The sequence below is a fragment of the Coccidioides immitis genome, assembly GCF_000149335.2.
Source record: "Coccidioides immitis RS genomic scaffold supercont3.6, whole genome shotgun sequence".
NCBI classification, from domain to species: Eukaryota; Fungi; Ascomycota; class Eurotiomycetes; order Onygenales; family Onygenaceae; genus Coccidioides; species Coccidioides immitis.
In genome coordinates, this window is record NW_004504312.1 from 1194808 (window position 1) to 1215446 (window position 20639).

The following is a 20639-nucleotide window of genomic DNA, read 5'->3' on the forward strand; positions in this document are numbered from 1 at the left end:
CAATGCGAACGTCGCACTGAATGCATACCTGCTCTGGTACCTTAGGCTGTTATGGACATCTCGGCCCTTGTTCATTGTCAGATGGCAGCATTGACATAAGACTGTGTACGTATGTATTTGGAACCCTTTGATAGAAAGAAACCCGAAACCAGGAAGAAGAAAAAAATATTAATGAATGAATGGGAAGACAAATCCCATTGACTCATGGTTGGAGGATGCACATTTTGAAATGCGGCTGCGCAGAGGATGCACGGCTGAGAGCAGTGGAAGATCCCTTTCTTTGTGTGTTTCACAGCAAGAGTTCGTGATCTCTAATGCACGGTTCTCTATCTGTGCCCCCGACGGCACGGCAACTCGCATTGGAGGTACTGACCACCTCAAAGTCTGTAGCATAAGAGGCTTTCATTGTTATCAAAATGCATGAAGCATCGGAAATCAGAGGACATCATCAAGCATCCATCATAATAAGTGGCTGTAAGACCTATTTTTGACAGATATAAAAGGGGGTGCTGTTGGGTGGTGCATGTGGGTTTGCCCTCGTCAGCTTGGATGACCACGGTTTTGGTGTCACGTCAGACCTTAGTCAGCAGCTGAGTTGGAGTTGCCGATAACACAGCCATTGATTCGGCCACGCGAAGCACATTCATTAACGCGACAGCGCTACTTGGAATGTCGAGAAGGTATACTCTGCGTAAAGTTTATAATACCAGAGATGAGTTGAATTTCAAAGCATATCATATTCTTTTTTTTTTTTTAAAAAAAACCTGTGCTTTGACAGAATCATTTGTCAGCGGAGCTGTAGACTCCAGGTGAGAATTCACCAGTTACATGAACGGAAGACACATTATGATACACATGACTCCTCGACCTTCCGACCTCCCAAAGAATAAAGTAGAAACCCAGTAATATGCCCGTTAAAGAAAAGCGAAGAACACCACAAAAGCCCCAGTCATTGTCGTAAGAAAAGGAAGCGTTTAACCACCGAAACCATAGAGAGTGCCTAGAAAACATCGAGTTAGCGGCAGGCAACCTAAGCCAGCGAGAATGTTGCTCTCGGGAAGACTCACGTCCTTGACGTTTCAAGGCATAGACAACGTCCAAAGATGTGACGGTCTTTCTCTTGGCGTGCTCAGTGTATGTGACGGCATCGCGAATGACTCCCTCGAGGAAGGTCTTCAGGACAGATCGAGTCTCTTCATAGATCACTGTTGGAGAGTGGTTAGCATTTTATGTGAGCATGCTCGGTGGTTTCGAGGACAAGACATACTGGCTGAGATACGCTTGACACCGCCACGGCGGGCAAGACGACGGATAGCAGGCTTTGTGATTCCTTGAATGTTGTCACGAAGAATCTTTCTGTGACGCTTGGCACCACCCTTGCCAAGACCCTTGCCACCTTTTCCGCCTGTTGAGAAACGGGTAAGTCACTTTGGCCATATCGAGGGATTAGGCGCGGAGCAATGTAGAACTTACGTCCAGTCATTTTGAGACGTGTGAAGAATTGAGTTTGTTCTTAAAAGAGTAATTTGGTTTCGAGATCAAAAGATCAGGTTGAAACTGTTTTGGGAGATGGCGTAGATAACCGTGTGGGGAAAAAAGAGGGAGGGAAATGCAGCAGGAGAAGTCGGGAAGAGCGATATTTCAATGCTGGTGAAGCCGAACAGCTGATGTCGGCGATCACGACTGCTGCATCAGGATCCCAGCCAATCAGCGGGCTGAGACTGCTCGGCAGGGACGCTAACCGGCTTGGTGCGATCCAGCCAATCAGAACCTCGGATCACGGTACATAGATCAGCCAGAACACCGCAACTGATCTCGACGAACAGCGGTTTTCAAGTGAGATCTTTGCGAATCAGTTGATTCTCTGGGGCAGGTACGGTCTTGAAGGCCAGTGAAATTTTCCTGATCCGCGTTGTGTGGTGTGCGAGGGCAAAGGATCAGATGTATGGCCTTTGGGCGGTTGTGGTGCGGAAGGCGGTGAGCGTAGAGTCTGATGTTTCCCCAGCGAAAACCGGGCCGGCAGAACCAGGCTTATCGCACGCTGCTTTCCAGCACTTTTTTCTGATCAGAAGAATACGGCGCTAATAGGCTAATCTTAGCGTCTGCCAGCTTTCACTCTTTTTTTGGTTTCAACGCACACACCAGGATCACCCGCCCCTCTGGCTCGCCACTACAAATACCTTCCCCCCACCCAATTTCCTCTCTCTTTCTTACAACCTTCCACTCTCCAACATCCACCACTCTCAACCAACCGTCGATTTCCATCAACACACCATATTTCCATCGACATTTTATTACTCATCAACTTCCTTTCAACTATCTAAAGCTCATTACAATGGCGAGAACCAAGCAGACTGCCCGTAAGTATCCTACCTCACCGTCGCTTCACCTCGCCGTCGCTCGGGTCTCGCGTTCCTACGCGTCCCACACCCACTTCACCAGAAAACACACACACAAAAGTCGCATCGTACCTTTCAAACATTCGCTTACACTCTTCGAATAGGTAAATCTACCGGTGGCAAGGCCCCGCGTAAGCAAATCGCAGCCAAGGCTGCTCGTAAGGCTGCCCCATCTACCGGTGGTGTCAAGAAGCCTCACCGCTACAAGCCTGGTATGTACCTGACCTCAACTTTCTCTTTTTTAACTATCGATCGATAACTTACAAATCCATCAATAGGTACCGTCGCTCTCCGTGAAATCCGTCGCTACCAGAAGTCTACCGAGCTCTTGATCCGCAAGCTTCCCTTCCAGCGATTGGTCCGTGAAATTGCTCAAGACTTCAAGTCCGACCTTCGCTTCCAGTCTTCTGCCATCGGTGCCCTTCAGGAATCAGTTGAAGCTTACCTCGTCTCCCTCTTCGAAGATACCAACCTTTGCGCCATCCACGCCAAGCGTGTCACCATCCAGTCTAAGGACATCCAACTTGCTCGTCGTCTGCGCGGTGAACGTTCGTAAACTGCTTTAGCCGGTTTGGCTTATCTTTTTCTTTGCATGTTCATAACTGTTTACGACTGGCGAGACATGATGGTTTTTCAACTGGGGGTTTTCAATTTGGGTTTGCTTTTTAATCTCGTGGACATGGGGACTGGGATGGTCTGAGGCGTCTTTGTTGTACATTATCATCTCGATTGCAAAATTGCTCCGGCTCTATCCCTTCTATCATGGGACAGACTTAGAACTATCAATTAATACTTCTAGGTCTCTTAACGTCTTACTATCTTCTATGCTGTGACTCACTATCAATTGTAACTTGTCCTGGAAACTATAGACGATACTCCATACTTGTATTAAGATGCAGGTTGTATCATTTTACACAATTACTCCGTATGAGAATAACTTTCATAGTCATTTGCGTGTGCTCCGGAGAACGCGATTTGGTTGAGGGATGGTAAGGTGGCCGTTTTGTCTGGGGGGTTGGCGATAAGGATTATTTATCACCGAGATAAAAGTCAACCCACCGCCGAGAACCGAGACGGCGAGATGGCGAACATCTCCGCGATCCGGAGTCCTTTATCGATATTCTGAGAACATGACAGCATCCTTTAACGGGGTAGGCTTCCCGTATCCTTCTTGCTTGTCTATATTCGTTTCCTTAGCATCTGGTTATCTCTTCAGTCCCCTAACCATTTTCGGCCTGTCGCCCTGTGCCCCACCTTGTCACTCTCGTGTCTGATTCACACTTTTATTTTTCCTTCGGCAATTTGTAGGCCGTCTTCGCGACTTTCCTTCTGTTACTCACCCGATGGTGACGCTTCGTTGACTCATTCTTGTGCTCCAGTTTTATATACTTGTGAGAATTTGACTGTGTGCGTTGTGACTCAAGAGGACCCTGCTACGTTTATATTTTCCTTCCCTGTCGGCGCAGTCAGCCGGAGGGCCCAGGGAAATAGGGTAGACACAATCCGACCACGCCGTATATGCCAGCATGAAACTCATCGCTACAGGCGGATTGTCCGTCTCGGCCGCGGTTAGACGACAGACGACTCGTCGATCAGCACTATTACGTCGGAACAAATCGACCGCTGCTGACAATGAACCTCCCTTGTCCCAACCAACGTCACCGGCTAAAGGCGCGGGCACCGTAAAGCCTTCGCCGGGCAGTCCGGCTTCACAGCCGCATCATCACCCTTCTGCGACCGCATCTGCTGGAGGGCCAGTCCCCTCAGTACCGGAATCGCCTTCGCGTTCGTTGCATCAGATTATAAAGGCTAGTCCGCTTGGGAAGGCGGCGGGATGGTATAGCCGTGAGCAGTATAAGCGGCCGTACTGGACGCAGATGTGGAGTACTCTTGTTATATACCTCTGCGCCGATCTCTGCGCACAGTTGGTGGTGTCTGGTGGAGAGGCTTCAGAGACTAATGAAAAGGAGGATGACAAGGGAGCCGTGCCTTCGAGTCAGGATGCACGAGACGAGATCACGGGTCTCTGGTCGGGATACGATCCTCTGAGAACTGCGAGACATCTGACAGTTGGCGCTGTTGCAGCTATACCTGTCTATAGATGGTATGGTCTTCGACGTGTTTGTAGTATCAAATCTGGACATTGAGAGAGCTAACAGTCAATGATTTGCAGGTTCATGTTCCTCCACCGCAATTTCAATTATTCCTCCAAAGCCCTCTCAATCCTCGCCAAAGTCGCCGTGTCGCAAACTGTTTTCACACCTACTTTCAATACATATTTCTTCACCATGCAATCGCTCCTCTCCGGGGCGACTCTCGAAGATACCTGGGAGCGAGTTAAGAAAGCTGTACCGAACAGCGTCATGAATAGTGTCAAACTATGGCCTGGCGTCACCGCTTTCTTGTTCCTTTACGTGGAGCCACAGTTCCGCAGCATCGTCTCTGGTGTCGTCGCTGTCGGTTGGCAAACTTATCTGAGCTGGCTGAACCAAAAGGCTGCGAAAGAAGTTAGACAGGCTGCTTCTTTGGAGAAAGTGGAACTCCTTGAAGGCACCAGCACTCGGAAAAGCGCAATCCTTTAAACCTTGTGGAGAAGTGTCCGTCGAAGAGATTTTGACTTTTCGCTTCGTATGCATATTTGGGCTTTGTTTTCTGTCATAGATTCTGTCGGTTGGTAGCCTAGGCTGGGCCTGATAGAGCCGACTTTTATTGTTGATACCCTGGTGATCTCTCACCATATAGATGTCTAGATTTCTTTGGTTTACTCTATATAGCTTAAGACCGCATTGATTTTATAAATGGTCGCTATCTAAGATTTATCAACGGTTCTACTACTCGTGTGCTCCTTTCGGGCAATCCCGTGCTAGCATTAACTAGTTGAAATCTACGATTTTCGTTAAACGAGCTTTATGTCATGGCGCGGGCCGAAAGGCAAGCAAGCGGCTCCCAGAAACGTCAACTAGCTTCAACTCATTTCTTCCCTTTGGACACCCCTCGACCTTTTCTAGGTCTTAACCCATCAAATAACTGCCATATGAGGTGACCACGGCTCTTCACACCCCTCCAAAATCGTCGCAGGCATGTCCTGCTGTTCGCCACGCGAAGCCGCCCATGGTTCCGAGGTATCTGGCGACGACGCGAAGTACGGCGCGTATCACAGTGATTACGGCACTGATTTCACGTCAGAAGAAGAAGAAATTTTGATCGGACTAGTGGATAAATTCGTGGAGACACAGGGCAGCGACCCGGGTGGTGCCGCGACTAGCGGTTTAATACTCCAGAGCGCGACAGCGTTTGAGTCGGCATCTGCAGCGATACCGGATATAGAAGACCATGTCTATGTCTCTGGTTTGCAGATCAGCGAGGATCAGGGTGGAGGGGAGCTCAGTCCGACTCTCCAGGCGATCTTGGAAGTTTGGGAGACATTGTCTGACTACGGGATCGAAGACATCGCTGGCTGCAAGGGTGGTGAGTTCCTACCTTTGTTCTTGTAGATGCACTTACATCAGGAGATCGCCCATTGCTTTATAAATTGTGGACAAATTATGCTACTATTTTGTGACACTGGCTGACATCTGACTTTTAAGCGTCTAGTCGAGCATCCAGATTCCGCGCATCGCCCGGAGAAAGAGCGCCTACAAGATGAACAAACAAGCCATCAGCAGGCTGCTGAAGCGATCACGAATGAAGATTCGAAGCCGACGCCGAATACCACCAAAATAGACAATAGGTCACCTTTAGAGCGATTCCGCAAGGCACCTATGAAAGGCCTCTCCGTCACAGACCTGGTCTCCCCGGCCTGGTGTGAGCTACAGTACTGGTATACCCTGACAAAACATGGACGCAAGATCCAGACACCGGCAATGAAGCAAGGGAGTGCAATGCATAAAAAACTGGAGGAAGAGGTCCATGTCACCGTTCCAGTAGAGGTACTAACGAGGGAAGATGGGTGGGCTTTGAGAATATGGAATGTGATACACGGCTTGCAGACGCTGAGAACAACTGGAATGACAAGAGAACTGCAAGTATGGGGTGTTATTGATGGCGAAATAGTAACTGGCATCATTGACGAGCTTTCCTACGAATGCCCTGATCCTGAGCTCGAAGCAGCTTCGGATCCAGGATCGATAGAAGTACGATCGGCAACATCTTTAACCCCTGAAGGAAAGTCTTTATCGAATTATTTGCTGTCTGCTGCTGGAGGTGGTAAAACACTCTCAGAGTTCGCATCAACAAAGACTAGTTGGACTGGAGGAGTAGTCCCTGCGCCGTCGACAACAGGGAAAAAGATATACATCACAGATATCAAAACGAGGCGCTCTTCTGCAAAACCGCCAACTGTATCAAGCATAGCGTTTCGACCTACCCTTATACAGCTTCATCTATATTATCATATGCTCACCAGACTCATAACTAGCGACGATATCACAATCGATGCGATAGCTTCGCGACACCGCTTGAAAACTGACCAACCTTTTTCCGATGTTTTTATTGCTCAGGTTGGCAGTCTCAACGATGGCTTTCTGGACATCAACTCGTCGCCACAATCAAATCCAGACAGCGATCAAACGGCTCCCTCGTCGAATGAGCAAGATTCCGTCTCCATCCTTCTAAAACACAATTCGCTCTCGAGTCTCTGGTCCCTTATGAAAGAGCACTTCCACCTTACATTCCTGCCCAAACCACAAATACCTGAAATACCCAATGTCCCGGGTGAAGATAACGCCAACGACAATAAAATCTCCCCACCTACCCTCCTATCGCCCCTTCTAACAGCAGAGTACATCTCTTCGACGTCCGATCCATCGAAACCCATGGAATACATTGGTAGCAGATCGTTCTTCTTCGACGCCAACGACTTATATCCTTATCTAGCTGACGGTATGCGTTTCTGGCGAGGAGGTAGATCAGCGAAAGGTGTTGGCATGGTAGAAGCGTGGAAGTGTCGGATCTGTGAGTTTAGGGACGAATGCGAGTGGAGAGAAGCGAAGGAGAAGGAAATTATAGGAAAAGGAAAGGGAAAAAAGCAAGCGAAAGAAAAAGATGAAGTCGAGGAAATAAATGATCAAGACCAATAAGTTGGGTTTTTGTTATGCCTTGGAAAGATTTATTGAATGTCGCTTGGAAATTAGTGGACTTAGATCTTGGTTTAAACGACCTTTCAAGCACATATATAAAGGAAAGACCTACGTGGAGTATTTAGTTTACTATTTCTTGTAGTTTGTTCATTATTCAAAAGGGTCTTTGAAATGATCGGTAGCCGCATGAAATGCAAGCGTTCAAGCATTTTGGGAACAATACGTAAAAATTTTTGGTCTAAACTAATATTATAGAGAGGATATATTTATCCAAATCCCGAGTGTCTTGAAGCTTTATAAATCCAAGGAAAAACAAGAATTACGGCTGTCAGCCTCGGTTATCGGTGTCCGGATTCATGACTGCAGCCTGAAGAATAAGGCGTTAGTTCCAAATAATGCTAGTAAATCTAGAAGAATTTTGCGAAGAATAGCAGATGACGAGGTGAAGGCTTACTCTTGCGTCTTGGTAGACAGGCGTAATTCCGGTCCAGAGCTCGAACTGAATGATAAACGTCAGACATTTTGCTCAGATCCAATTTGGAGCTTCGGGACATTAATTTACCTGATGTACTCCTTGTCCAACCAATGCCTCCAAGCCAGGAATTGTCGACCAACCAGAGTCGCTAGCCAATTGGCTCAAGGGCGTAATATCGGGTTTATAGGCCATCTCCAATAAAACTCTTTTTGCTGGCACCTCTCCTTTCGCAGACAGCTCAGAATCAACGCGAGCTGCATTTTCAAATAGGCGACACAAAACTTCTCTCATGCTGGGGTCAATCGGCCGATCTCCTGGGATAGTGCCAATTGCCACCATAGGGAGATTTTCTAAGGATGTTGCGTCCTTGAGAACCTGGACACTATATTTCTCGGGGAAAGTCGACGCCATTTCAGCCACTTTGGCTTCTGAGCGGCCAATGAGGTAGATGGGAGAGTAACCCATACTGTAGAGAGCGTGGATAGCTGCCCGGGCAGTGCCGCCACCACCAATTACGAGGCCAGGCACAGCAGTATCAGCGAACGATGGTGAGATTGCTTTGCCGCGACGTAGGCATCGGACCATACCCTGCCAATCGGTATTATAGCCAATAAGGCGTGGATGACCCGTCATATCACCTGGGCCACGTGGGATAGGCACGATGGTGTTAACGGCTCCGATCACTTGGGCTTCTGGCGAAATTTCATCAAGTAATGGCATGATGTCGAGCTTAAGAGGGATCGTGACGGAAGCACCCCCAAAATCAGGGGCGTGGATAAATTCCCTGACATCTTCCACATTGTCTGTTTCCAGACGGCTATAGGCATGGGGCAGGCCGACTTGTGCAAACAAGGCGTTGTGCATTGTGGGCGACCTGGATGCGGAAACGGGTTTTCCAAAGATCGCAAACTTCCTTGGTTCAATTTCACCCATTAACGACAACCCTTTTCTGATATCTTGTGCGGAAAGCTGGCCGGGTGCTGCTTTGAAAGGAAGTTTTGGATGAGACACGGGTGTCATAAAACCGTTCAGGATACGACTGAGCCTACCCTTTTCGCCCATATTGATAGCAATCACAGGTATTTCACGCGCATCTTGTGCCCAGGTCTTAAATTTTCTGAGAGCAATATTGTCGTCTAAACATTTGGCGACTCCAACCAGCTTTATGATATCTCCATATTGCAATGCCTTGTTGTAGAATTGACCCCAGGATCCGTTAGCCCAGGATAGACTGCCAGAAACGTCATGGTGGGAAGCAATAATCTTGGAAAAGCCCTTCATCTCAGTCACAGCGCGGAGCATGTGCTCGGGGAATGTAACTTCGAGGTCAACAAACTCTGATCCCATACGCACAGCAAGCCGATAGAGATCCAGAGCTGCATCATGTGCATCATCAGGGAAACGGCCACCTTGGCTTTTGGTTCGGATAGTAAACACAAGCGGAAGTGATACGCGACTACGAAGCATTGATATCTGTTCAGCAACGTAGTCGACAGACGGAATATCGTTGGCAGAAGATGGGTCCACAAGCAAATCGACACGTAACTCTACAGCATCCGAACCCAGGGTAACATCGCCCAGTATATCCGCAGAAGGGCGCAGATCAGGAAGCGTCAAGGAAACGAAAAAAGACTGTGGCTTCTTCTTCAAAAGAGAAAGGTGGTCAACCTCCCCAGTAATGACCCTTAAGAAACGTGAGAAGCTTTCTAGAGCCCTACCCATCTCGTCTTGAGTGCTTTGCTGGCTGTAAAACTGGAAGTTGCTGCATTGCTGGTACCAAGGCTTTCGACGAAGCCACACGCCCATCATATCCTCAACATAGGCTGGTCGTGTCTTGTCGATCTTTAAGAAATCCATGACCTCTTTAATATCTCGCATAAGCAGAAGAACGTTTCCATTGGCTTTATGATATTGCACGAGAACGTCACGGCCCTCTTGAGTTTCGACAATCCCACCTCCGCAAGCGAACACATATCCTGTTGGTTTCTCGCGTATGACTTTCTGCAAGAGTGCCAGTTCTGCTTCCCTGAAACCTTCCCAGCCTCGCTCTTTGATAATTTCCGGGATTGTCTTGCCAATGGTGCTTTCAAGTTCCACATCGAGGTCAATGAATGGGCGCTTCAAAGCCTTAGCTGCCCAAAGTCCGCTTGTTGTCTTCCCGGCACCTCGCATTCCAATAATGAAAATTGATGCTGCGGGCTTTTCAGCTTTTTGTTTCGTAGAGGATTTTAATTCAACACCTTCGAGTTTGGCTTTGAAAAGCTGTGCCAAGGTATCCCACCAGCCAGGCCAAGTTTTTCCTACACATTCTTTTTCAAGGATGAGGGTGGGTTTGGGCGCTGTTAAAGCGAGAACACTGAAGCTCATTGCTACACGGTGGTCATCGTAGCAATGGACTCCGTGCGGAGGCTGCAACAACGTAGAGCGATCAATACCATCAATTTCTAGGCCGTCATCGTGCTCTCGACAAATAACTCCAAATTTTGCCAGCTCATCCTTCATCGCTCTAATTCGGTTGCATTCCTTAACCCGTTGATTTGCAATGCCGAAAATTCTGGTTGTACGATTTGGACTTCCCGTTGCAACGGCAGCAAGTACTGAGGCGGTCAGGAAAGCATCCGTCATAGGCTCCATATCGACGTTTGGCAATGGCTTTAGGACTCCATCCTTGGGCCCAGTAACGGTAGTCGAATATTCAGATTGACTGACCTCACACCCCATAGGTCTCAAAACATCTACTGCAAACCGCGCATCTCCCTGTAAGGACTTGGATCCAATGTTGGGAATCGTACATGTAGTACCAGTAATTGCAGCGACGGCGAGGGGATATGTTGCCGAACTTGCATCACTTTCGATAATATATTCTGCTGGATTCATATATTTGCCTTGAGGAATGTGATATGTATGTTCTTCAGTGGTTGAACGCTTTACATCGATTCCAAATGATCGCATCATAGCGGTTGTCATGTCGATGTATTGTTGTGAAATTGGCTTACCGCCGACAAGCTTCAGAGTTACCGGTTCTTTCGCATAAGGGGCGCACATCAGCAAAGACGACACGTACTGAGAGGATATTTTAGCAGCGAGACTGATTTCTCCTCCTGCAAACCCCCCTGAAGCGTCGATTTTCAGGGGAAGGCATCCATTGGTCTCCAAGTATTCGACGCCTGCACCATTTGCCCTCAAGGAATCAACAAGGGCACCAATTGGCCGTTGCTTCATTCGTGCATTTCCTGTAAGAACGGTGGAACTAACAGTGCCGTTGTTGGCAAGAGTTGCAACCGTGGTGAGGAATCTCGACGCCGTCCCAGCATTGCCCAAGTATAGCTCTTCAGGGCTAGCTTTTAAAGCACCCCCATTACCATGAACAACAAGGACCTCACCTTCTTCCTCCCAGGAGAATGTTGCGGCTCCCAGACGCTCTAGCGCATTGAGCATGACTTCCGTGTCATCTGAATGCAGAAGGTTCTTGATGCGACAGGTACCAGAACCGAGAGCGGCCAAAACAAGAGCTCTGTTTGAAATACTTTTCGATCCTGGAGGGGTGCAAGTGACTTGCAGGGATTTGGGAACACCGGGGGAGACCTCAATGCTTGGTGCGAGCACGATTTTGATATCTTCATTCGATACAACACTCGCTTGCTGCTCATGAGTACGACCAATGGCGGATAAGAGAACAACTTTTTTCTTTGGGCCAGCGTTTTTCTTATCCACAGCCATAAATGCGAGGAGCTGGTCAACGCTACAATGTTTTCCGGCACTTAGTCGCCTTATTCGTGAATCCTTTAGAGATGTTGGTAGTCCGTAATTTGCCAAACATTTAACAAGACGAGGCACTGCAACGTTCTTCAAAAGTCCGAGATGTCGAGCCAATTCGGCCTCTTTGACCATGCCTATAGCGACACATTCCCCATGAAGGATCTGTGGCGCGAGTATGCCTTCGATAGCATGTCCAATGGAATGGCCAAAGTTGAGAAGGTTGCGCAGACCGCCCTCTCTTTCGTCTTTAGACACGACATCGGCTTTGAATCTTGCAGATGCTAAAATTGTTAACTTCAAAATCTCTTGAATCCCACCAAACCGTGGACGCTCGGGAGTGTTTTCCGACTTCACTGCTGAAAGGATAGCATCCGCATTCTTTTCTAAAGCCGCAAAGTCTTCTTCGCTGGATATGGCAGCAGTCTATCAATCGGTTAGTGCATGCGATATTGCTTGAAATAAAAGGTCGCGCAACATGCCTTGATCACTTCAGCCATCCCATTGATGAATTCTCTCTCTGGCAGTGTGTTCAAAAATTCCATATCTAGATAAATTTTTTGTGGCTGCCAAATCGCACCAATCAAGTTTTTTCCGTGAGGTGTATCAATCGCAGTCTTGCCACCGATTGACGAATCCACCATGGCCAGCAATGTTGTAGGCACTTGGACGAAGCGGACTCCACGCATGTATGTCGCTGCTACGTAGCCGATCAGATCGCCAATCACTCCCCCACCAAGAGCAATTATGACAGTGTCGCGACCACATGGTGGCTGGCGACTCAGCATCCAGTCTTCGATGTCTGCCTTTGTCTGACGAGACTTTGACAACTCTCCGGGAGGAATAGCGTAAGTGAGAAGGCGTGGTTTGGGGGTTAGACCCGACGCTGCATTTTCAAAAGCTGCTTGAAAGCTTGGAACGTATAAAGGAGTCAGGGTGGTATCGGAGATGAGAATATATGTCGAAGAGGAGCAATTGGTGAGCAAGTCATCGGCCACATGACGCTTCCAAATGCCAAAGTCGGCGACGATGCTATCGCGACCGAGGATTTTGATGGTTGTAGGAGCGGCCATTGTGAGATGACCAACGATGTAGAACACTGGAGTCGACGGACCTTTCGATGCGTATCTATTTCTGAAATTACAAAAAATAATAATAATTTAGCCAATTAATGAACTTCGAGCTTTTTGTGAAGCCTGAGCAAACCTCAATATCAGCTTTTCCAGATAGCTCGCTCAAGCTTTCATAGTGCCGCAGCAACTATGTAGTTTAAAGCTGGAAAGCAAACCAGAAAGGGTGGGGCAATTAACTTAAGCTCCCAAGAAGGCCAATTGGTTTTAATTCACCAGTAGGAAAGGTTCGACTGAGAGCAGAGTGAGAGATTCACCCAGAGTCAATCCCCAGAAACCTTTCAGTTTAGCTGGGGAATTGCCCGCCGCATGAGTCAAAAGCGCTCTCGATTCTGCCTCGAGTCACCGCTTCCGAAGTCGCTTGTCCCACAGCGCACTGTCGATCGCACGCTGAAGAAGACGGAGAAGGGAGAACACTCCGGACCTTTTCTTGCTGGCTTTTAATACAATACAGGGACTACTGCTATGAGCTGAAGGTCATATTTCATATTCCCTGTCACTGCCAGGACACACCCATTCACTTGAATTCATCCGGTATCGGACACTTATGGACATCAGCTACAACCAATCTAAATTTAGAAAGCCACGAAACACTGGGAATTCTCCGCGAGTGGTGTGAGATTTTATAGTTCTATCTCCAAGTTAAAGCATGAAAAGCCATGCAAGCGTCGGATAAGGCACCCCATTTTAATCAAAAATGAATACATAGTCACCATAGAAAAGTTATATTTTAACATTTTAGCGCCGTACATGTTCAGAAACATGATCGATCCATCAATACCTACCATACCCATCATTACGCCCGTAGTATCCAGATTGAGAAGAACGCTGTTGACCACCTCCACGGCCCCGGTAATAATTACTACCACCGCGCCCACCCGCACCTGACGGGGGATACGGTCTATCTTGATGCTGATACTGCCTATCTTGCCTGTCCTGATATGAATCCCTGCCGCGAGGTGCCGGTGGGTGATATGAGTCCCGCTGTCCATAGGAGCCGCCATAACCTCCGTAGCCTCCGTATCCCCTTCCGCGTGACTGTTGCGAGGGTGGGTTCTGAGACCGATGTCTATCAAATTGATGTGGGCCACCGCGTCCAGGTGGAGCGTTCATATGGGGTGGGGGTTTGAAACTTGGATCAAGGTGAGCAGCAAATGGATTTGGGCGGTCGCTCGCATACGATATTCGGCCTCTACCCCTTCCGTTGCCCGAATGTAAAGGTGCACCCCCGAATGATCTTCCGGATCGCTGCGCCTTCGCCTTTGTAACCTCGATATCCGTCTTGTCGAGAACTGGCGGATTGAACTTCACTCCTGGTAGGAGCATGGACTTGTGGGTATACATAGATTTAGGTATATCGTAGAGGACACTGTCGCAGTTTGTTAGTCACATGATGGAAAAGGCTGACAATAAAGGGAGGACATACCTAATCGAACGATCTTCATCTAGAGCAGGAAGCTCTATTCCATCTATCGATGCTACCAGGGAGCTATGAGGGATATATGCTTCGTCACGCTCGACCTTGCCTCCAAGTCCTTCACTGACCCGCATGTTGAGTTTGAATTTGGGAACAGTCTGCTTTTTGGAGTAAAAATTGGCGACCAGTTCTTTATACAAGGGATGCCGATCTGAGATAAAAAGAATGTCCCGGCCCATCTCATTGCGAGCTTTCTCTTCTTCGCTTAAACGGGGATACCGCTTGGCCATCGCTTCCAAGAGACGGCTTTCATCAATAAATGGAAGCAAAGCAACTCCTTGCCATGCGAATTTCTTTCCATTAAGGTCGATAGGGAACTCTTCAGGATAGAAATCAATGATTTCGCTCTCGGGATTAGACATGAGGTCTCGAAAAATTTCTGGAATCGCATGGTTGGATGCCGCAGGCAACACGCCCATCAACTGCTCGAATGGTCTGAAAGGTGCACCTTTATGGAATTGAATGTCCATATGTTCGAGGTCTACAAAGTCGGCTGCGAAAGGGGCATAGTGGTAAGGATAATACCATGTCCATGAAGGACAGCCTTGGAAATAATACAAGAGGACCCAGCAGAGCCCTTCCACATATGCTCGTGCTACCTTATGGCGGAATTCGATATCTTTTGGATCCACATGGAACTTTTGCTCGTAATATCGGTCGGCGTAACCTTGCTCCCAAAGTCGTACCGAATCTGCAGGCAATTCATCTTGCTCCTGAGGAGGCCTTTCAGAATCTTCTTGCTCCGTCGTATTGTCCGTTTCAAGTGCGTCGGCTTTTCTTTTACCTAGAGCCGAAGGCGACACATCGTTGGCTGAGGTTGACGTAGAAACTTCGACGCTCATTTCGGAAGCCCCAGAAATTAATTGACTTTTCAGAGCAGCAGCAGCACTTTTGTTCGCCATGTTTGCTTTATAGATAGCCCCCCGGTTCACGACCATAGCATGAGTCAATTCCCGCTCTGCTCTGGGTAGCTCTCCCTTACTTGGGATAAAAAGAGGCATATTCGCAGGAGCAATACCATCCATATCTTTACCTCGACGTGGACTAGGCCCGGCAGGTTCGTTTTCCAAGGAGTGCCTCGGTCTCTTCCGGGCGTTCTCCTCTTCTCTTTGCCTTTCTTGCTCTTTGCGTCTTTTCGCATTGGCATTTCTCCTTTCTTCAGTTTGTCGCCGTCGACGGAAGATGGCGTCTTCTTGCTTGGCTAATCCTTGTAGAATCAGCTGTGCACGTTTTAAATCAACATTCCCATCCTGTGTTAGGTAGCCCCCCATCAATGGAATATTGTCGCGCCATATTGCGATCAAGGTATCAATCCCATTCTCCCTTATTTCCAACGAAGGTAGATGAGGTAAGAAATCGTTTCCAACGAAGAAGCACATGAAAACCCAGTCGTCAAGAGCTCTTTCAAGGTCAAACGGGAATGGTTGGTTAGGAACATACATTTCGGCAGCTAAATACTCCCGAAGAACAGACACATGAAGCCATATAAACGGCTTGAGAGGGGTACCTCTTTGCTTTTCATCAAACTCTCCATTCTTTTCCTTTGCCTTGCCTGTACACGCTTCAGCAACGTGCCCTTGTTGGCCGCAGAGATGACAGGTCCGAGCTTTTGATTCTTGAAAGAAGACATCCTCACGCAGCACTCGAAAGTGGGGTTCATGCGTTGCGAGCCCAAGCATGATTAAATCAGCGTCCTAAGCGTAAATTAGCGGAAGCTAGAACACGCTGGTAATATATCATACCAAACCATATATAACATGGCGTGTATTCGCATCATGTTCAGGACACGATCTCTGGGATCGAATAAATTCCATAATTTTATGCTCACCTTCCCCAGGGACGGTGGCGTCGGAAATAATAATTTTGACCTAAACTTTAGGTGAGCAATCGTCATGGCACGTAAAATATGGGACGGACCTTTTCCCAAGCGGGGTCGGTGTTCAGTTTGTATGCAACCCAGTAACGTAGGGCAGCCGAAAGAATGTCCATGAACGGCGTGCCAGGAGTAATGACGTTGCTATCCCACGTCTTTTGAACTACCTCCTCAGCAATTTCCATGTCACCCTTTCCTCTGTTTTGTTGCCTGAGTAATTTTGCAAATTCAGCTTTCTTTTCATCAGCTTCCTTTGCTTCTTGCGCAGAGCGGAAACGGCGAGAGCGCTGCTGATTCATTTTTGCGCGAGGAGCCACACCATCTGTAAACCCAATTAAATTAGTATCAATGAGAGCATAAATGCAGATACCAAATCCAAATATCAAGGAGAAGAGAAAGCTCTACCCCCCTTGGCGACTTTGCAAAACATCATGATAAAATAATGTAGCCGTCCGAGGGGAGCCGACCAAGCTCCCGCGTCATGAATCCTAACGTACCAACAGCGATCATCAAAAGTTTTCTCGGCCTAACCATGTTCACAACTCTGTCGGTATACTTGAAGATCTCAAGCATCATCTCGCCTTCGTTTGCTGGTGCTGGTTTACCCTCGGGATGGGTACAAGGGTGTACGATGCCGTTCATATCGAGATAGAGATTGTCCATTTCTTCGCCATTTGGGTTAGGCTTGGTGGTATCCACCGGAAACTCCTCGCCATCGATTTCCTGAGGAAGCTCCTCCACGACAGCCGAAATGATTTTTGGGTACTTGGTGGAGAGCCACCGGAAAAGTGCTGGGACACCCATCGCACCGGTTCTAAACGCCCGTCAGGACGCGCCGAAATGTAGCAACCGGAAGCCTGTACAATGCCAAAAGATCACCCCATAAGATTCCCAGAACCCAAAGAGCCAGCTAGAGCGACGGTAATCTCAGGAATGGAGACTGCGAAAATCCAGGCAAGCTCGAGAGCGAGATAAGTTCGAGATCAACGCTTACCCAAAGCGGATCTGGCCAAACTCACCGGGGGAATGTTACTCCGTGCCGACCAGCGCCCATTTCACGTGATCCCGCTGGCGATTCAAGTCCGAAAGGCCAGAACAACAAGCTGCGGAGCGGTGATCCTTCGCGAAAGGCGGGTCAATTGCCTCGATGCATATATATAAGAGCGAAGTCCTTGGTCTGCGATGACCATGGTGGTATGCATATTAATACACTGCAATGTTTCGAATCCTTGAATCCCAAGCCCCGGCACGTCAAACGGCCACGGATACAATCAATACGCTGAGCAGCCGATTACAAAGTGCCACTTTATTAGAAGACCGTAGAGCTGCAATTCTCGGCCTACGAAGTTTTGCCAAAGAATATCCTGCGTCAGTGGCCTCTGGCGCCCTAAGAGCCCTCATCACCTCTCTTCGAAACGATGCAGAAGACGTTGATACCACAAAGGTGGTCCTTGAGACCTTGTTGATGCTGTTTGCTCCGGAAGAGAGTAGTGTTCGTGCCCGACTGTAATTTGTGCCACAGTCCGAGTGGGAATGCTAATAATTGTCATTTATTTAGCCGGAGGCATCCGACGAGCTCGCATTGTGGCTCGCCGACGAATTCACGCAGGTACGTTTCGTCGCTCCGCATACATCCAAGGATAACAGTTCTAATACGAGACAGCGACAAGACAATATAACCGTACTTCTTGATCTCTTAGACTCTAGAGACTTTTACTCTAGGCTTTACTCTCTTCAGTTAATTTCCCAGATCTCTGCTGCCCGGCCGGAGCGTACCCAAGAATGTATCTTCACAGCTCCACTGGGTATATCAAGACTTGTCAGCGTCCTCGAAGATGCACGGGAGCCTATACGCAACGGTGTGTCTAGCCGAGCGATCATACTGCAATTATGTGACTAATACGGGCATCATCATCTACAGAAGCGTTACTCCTCCTAATAGCGTTGACCCCGTCTTCTGCCGAACTACAAAAAGTAGTCGCTTTTGAAAATGCCTTTGACCGAATATTTTCGCTTATCGAAAGCGATGGCTCGCTGACCCACGGTACGGCCGTTGTCGAGGACTGCCTTTCTCTTCTAGGAAACCTGCTGGGCCTTAATCTCTCGAATCAATCTTATTTTCGCGAGACTGGATGCATCAAAAGGTTGGTGTCGCTTTTAGCTGGTGCTGTCGAAGAACAAAAGTCAGGTGAAGATGTACCGGAGTGGACCTTGGAGCAACGGGATAAAAATGTGTGGGGGGCTTTAGCCATTGTTCAGCTTTTCCTTGTGAGGGGTGGAATGAGTACACCTACCAACCAGACGGCATTTTGGCAACATGGCATTATGCAACATATCCTCCGCATTGCATTTAGCGAAGATTTCAATGTGCCTATCAAGGCTAAGGTCGGCGTTTCGCTTCCAATGATCATGAGTTCCACTGACGCCCAATAGGCACTAGCAACGTGCGCTGGTTTAATCAGCGCCAACTCTGAATTGCAAGAAAAATTCGCCGACCTAGATGTTGTCGTAGTTGTACATCATCCGGAAAAAGAAACTCCGAACGGGACCCCTGAAGAGCATCAGCTTAATGTCATTGAAGCTCTTCTTAGGCTAACACTTTTGCAAGCCCCTGCTGAATTATTGGATGCTCGACTCGCAGCTTGTGAGTGCCTTCGAGCATTTACCGAAAACCATCCAGGCATCAGATCGCATTTCCTACGTAGGGCAATAGATGGGCATACAAGTGGCGAAGATCAAATCCCCAACATACTCACCATTCTTGTGAACCCACCGGAGCACAGGGGAAATGCTGATCCCTATCAAATTTGGCTGGCGTCTGTTTTACTTTTTCATTTAATACATGACGACCCAGAAACAAAAAGCCTGGCAATGAAGGTCTCAGAAGGCGACGAGTCGAAAGGAGAAGAAGTAATTACCTGTGTGCAGGCCATAACAGGCAATCTACTCACAGGGATGCAACGAACCGATGACAAAAGGATATCTGTCGGCTATTTGATGCTTCTCTGCGGTTGGCTCTTTGAAGACCCAGATGTCGTCAATGATTTTCTTGGTGAGGGGAGTAGTATTCAGAGCCTTATTCAAGAGACCAAGCACTGCGTTTCGTCGAAAACACTACTTCCGGGACTCTGCGCTGTTTTGCTTGGAATAATATATGAATTCTCGTCCAAAGATTCCCCTATCCCCAGAACTACTCTGCACCAGCTACTTATAGGTCGGCTCGGGAGAGAGGTATATATTGACAAGATTACCAAGCTTCGGGAGAACCCGTTGGTTCGCGACTTCGAAGTATTGCCCCAGTCATCGCAAGGTCATTACGATGGTGGCTTCCCAAAGATCTTCTTTGATAAAGTCTTTATAGACTTTCTAAAGGACAATTTCAGCCGCCTCATTCGAGCAATCGATCGTGAGCCGGGATTTGAAGTCCCAGTAATAGCAAATGGTATCCAAAAAGGCATATCCCGTGAGCTTGTGGATTCTCTCCGAGCCCAAGTTGAAGATAAAACCAAGACGATCCAAACAATGGAGACAGATATCGTATCTCTTCAAAGAAAACTGGAACAAGAACATCTTGACCATCGAAAGACGAAAGAGTCTTACGATGTCGAACTTAACCGGGTTAGACATGAAAATAATATCCTCCAGAAGACTCACACGGAGGAGCTGCATAAGCTTGAAGAAAATCATGAGCGAACTAAAATGGAGTTGATTAAGCGGCATGGCGAGGAGCTACGTGCTATGGAATCCCGACTGAAGGAGATATCAGCCGAATATGAGACACGAGCAACAAAAGTTCGGGAACGGAATGATGCAGAGATTGCAGACCTTAAAGAGACCATCCGGACCCTTGAAACGAACCTTGAAAAGGCGAACAAGGACCACATCCAGGATCTACAGACTGCGCACGAAGAATATTCCTCGAAACTATCCTCGTTGGAAGGTCGCTGTAAGCGAGCAGAGGAACGGGAAGAAGACGATCGCGAACGTGCCAATAAACTTGAAGCCGACCTAGAAAAAGCCAGAGATGACTTGAAAAGGTTCAAGGCCGATTTTGATGAGAGTGAAAACGCCCGAAGCACCGCCCAAAGCGAACTTGAGGATTTGTTAATTGTGTTTGCAGATTTGGAGGCAAAGAGGAATGAAGACAAGGTAAGGTTGCAAATCGGTACTTTATAATGCTTCATAATGTTAACTTTGATTCAGAAACGCCTTAAAGCCCTGGGTCAAGAAGTTTCCGACGTGGAAGACGACGAAGACGACGGAGACGATGACGATGACGATGAAGACGATGACAACGATGGGGAATCTTAGCTGGGATAAGACAGGATTGTGTGTTCCCGTTCGGAAGGCTCTACAATAACCAAATACCCTTACTTTATTCAATCCGCGATACCCGCTGTTTTGAGCAGGCTTTGCAGTAATCCGTTTTATCTACTCCGTAAAGTGTTCGC

The 20639-nt window shown here is 47.9% G+C and overlaps 7 protein-coding genes across 7 annotated transcripts; 4 read left to right on the top strand and 3 right to left on the bottom strand.

Moving 5' to 3' along the window:
- Positions 1-685: 685 nt before the first annotated feature.
- On the bottom strand, positions 686-1585 carry CIMG_03387 (histone H4). Its single transcript, XM_001243945.2, has 4 exons — positions 1474-1585; positions 1268-1405; positions 1068-1205; positions 686-1000 (listed from the first exon to the last, which is right to left on the bottom strand). Exons 1-4 carry the CDS (start codon positions 1481-1483, stop codon positions 975-977), a joined length of 312 nt encoding a protein of 103 aa, XP_001243946.1. The 5' UTR covers positions 1484-1585; the 3' UTR covers positions 686-974.
- Positions 1586-2150: 565 nt separating this feature from the next.
- On the top strand, positions 2151-3227 carry CIMG_03388 (histone H3). The gene is made up of 3 exons (XM_001243946.2): positions 2151-2360; positions 2504-2611; positions 2678-3227. The coding sequence occupies exons 1-3, from the start codon at positions 2336-2338 to the stop codon at positions 2953-2955; spliced, it is 411 nt and encodes a 136-aa protein (XP_001243947.1). The 5' UTR covers positions 2151-2335; the 3' UTR covers positions 2956-3227.
- A 307-nt stretch (positions 3228-3534) lies between these two features.
- Positions 3535-5198, top strand: CIMG_03389 (uncharacterized protein). Its single transcript, XM_001243947.2, has 3 exons — positions 3535-3550; positions 3779-4503; positions 4573-5198. Exons 2-3 carry the CDS (start codon positions 3926-3928, stop codon positions 4979-4981), a joined length of 987 nt encoding a protein of 328 aa, XP_001243948.1. The 5' UTR covers positions 3535-3550; positions 3779-3925; the 3' UTR covers positions 4982-5198.
- A 182-nt stretch (positions 5199-5380) lies between these two features.
- On the top strand, positions 5381-7657 carry CIMG_03390 (uncharacterized protein). Its single transcript, XM_001243948.2, has 2 exons — positions 5381-5867; positions 5994-7657. Exons 1-2 carry the CDS (start codon positions 5480-5482, stop codon positions 7475-7477), a joined length of 1872 nt encoding a protein of 623 aa, XP_001243949.1. The 5' UTR covers positions 5381-5479; the 3' UTR covers positions 7478-7657.
- Positions 7588-13101, bottom strand: CIMG_03391 (pentafunctional AROM polypeptide). Its single transcript, XM_001243949.2, has 4 exons — positions 12191-13101; positions 8040-12134; positions 7932-7976; positions 7588-7844 (listed from the first exon to the last, which is right to left on the bottom strand). Exons 1-4 carry the CDS (start codon positions 12779-12781, stop codon positions 7806-7808), a joined length of 4770 nt encoding a protein of 1589 aa, XP_001243950.2. The 5' UTR covers positions 12782-13101; the 3' UTR covers positions 7588-7805.
- Positions 13102-13323: 222 nt separating this feature from the next.
- CIMG_03392 (5'-3' exoribonuclease 2) lies at positions 13324-17140 on the bottom strand. Its single transcript, XM_001243950.2, has 5 exons — positions 16686-17140; positions 16233-16510; positions 16058-16183; positions 14265-16009; positions 13324-14207 (listed from the first exon to the last, which is right to left on the bottom strand). Exons 1-5 carry the CDS (start codon positions 16990-16992, stop codon positions 13613-13615), a joined length of 3051 nt encoding a protein of 1016 aa, XP_001243951.2. The 5' UTR covers positions 16993-17140; the 3' UTR covers positions 13324-13612.
- Positions 17141-17404: 264 nt separating this feature from the next.
- Positions 17405-20499, top strand: CIMG_03393 (intracellular protein transporter UsoA; the record flags this gene model as incomplete). The annotated part of the gene is made up of 6 exons (XM_001243951.2): positions 17405-17680; positions 17747-17797; positions 17852-18047; positions 18110-18573; positions 18622-20337; positions 20392-20499. The coding sequence occupies 6 exons, from the start codon at positions 17405-17407 to the stop codon at positions 20497-20499; spliced, it is 2811 nt and encodes a 936-aa protein (XP_001243952.2).
- Between the last annotated feature and the right edge of the window lie 140 nt (positions 20500-20639).

Coding starts and splice junctions, on each gene's coding strand:
- CIMG_03389 (XM_001243947.2), top strand. CDS start 3,926: ATGAAACTCATCGCTACAGGCGGATTGTCCGTCTCGGCCGCGGTTAGA. Junction 4,504..4,572: donor GCTATACCTGTCTATAGATG/GTATGGTCTTCG, acceptor AATGATTTGCAG/GTTCATGTTCCTCCACCGCA.
- CIMG_03387 (XM_001243945.2), bottom strand. Junction 1,206..1,267: donor TGTCAAGCGTATCTCAGCCA/GTATGTCTTGTC, acceptor ACTCTCCAACAG/TGATCTATGAAGAGACTCGA. Junction 1,001..1,067: donor TGCCTTGAAACGTCAAGGAC/GTGAGTCTTCCC, acceptor GATGTTTTCTAG/GCACTCTCTATGGTTTCGGT.
- CIMG_03392 (XM_001243950.2), bottom strand. CDS start 16,992: ATGGGTGTCCCAGCACTTTTCCGGTGGCTCTCCACCAAGTACCCAAAA. Junction 16,511..16,685: donor ACTTTTGATGATCGCTGTTG/GTACGTTAGGAT, acceptor TTGGGTTTACAG/ATGGTGTGGCTCCTCGCGCA. Junction 16,010..16,057: donor GCCATGTTATATATGGTTTG/GTATGATATATT, acceptor ATTTACGCTTAG/GACGCTGATTTAATCATGCT.
- CIMG_03391 (XM_001243949.2), bottom strand. CDS start 12,781: ATGGCCGCTCCTACAACCATCAAAATCCTCGGTCGCGATAGCATCGTC. Junction 12,135..12,190: donor GGATGGCTGAAGTGATCAAG/GCATGTTGCGCG, acceptor ACCGATTGATAG/ACTGCTGCCATATCCAGCGA. Junction 7,845..7,931: donor CTGTCTACCAAGACGCAAGA/GTAAGCCTTCAC, acceptor CTTATTCTTCAG/GCTGCAGTCATGAATCCGGA.
- CIMG_03390 (XM_001243948.2), top strand. CDS start 5,480: ATGTCCTGCTGTTCGCCACGCGAAGCCGCCCATGGTTCCGAGGTATCT. Junction 5,868..5,993: donor CATCGCTGGCTGCAAGGGTG/GTGAGTTCCTAC, acceptor TTAAGCGTCTAG/TCGAGCATCCAGATTCCGCG.
- CIMG_03388 (XM_001243946.2), top strand. CDS start 2,336: ATGGCGAGAACCAAGCAGACTGCCC. Junction 2,361..2,503: donor GAGAACCAAGCAGACTGCCC/GTAAGTATCCTA, acceptor CTCTTCGAATAG/GTAAATCTACCGGTGGCAAG. Junction 2,612..2,677: donor GCCTCACCGCTACAAGCCTG/GTATGTACCTGA, acceptor ATCCATCAATAG/GTACCGTCGCTCTCCGTGAA.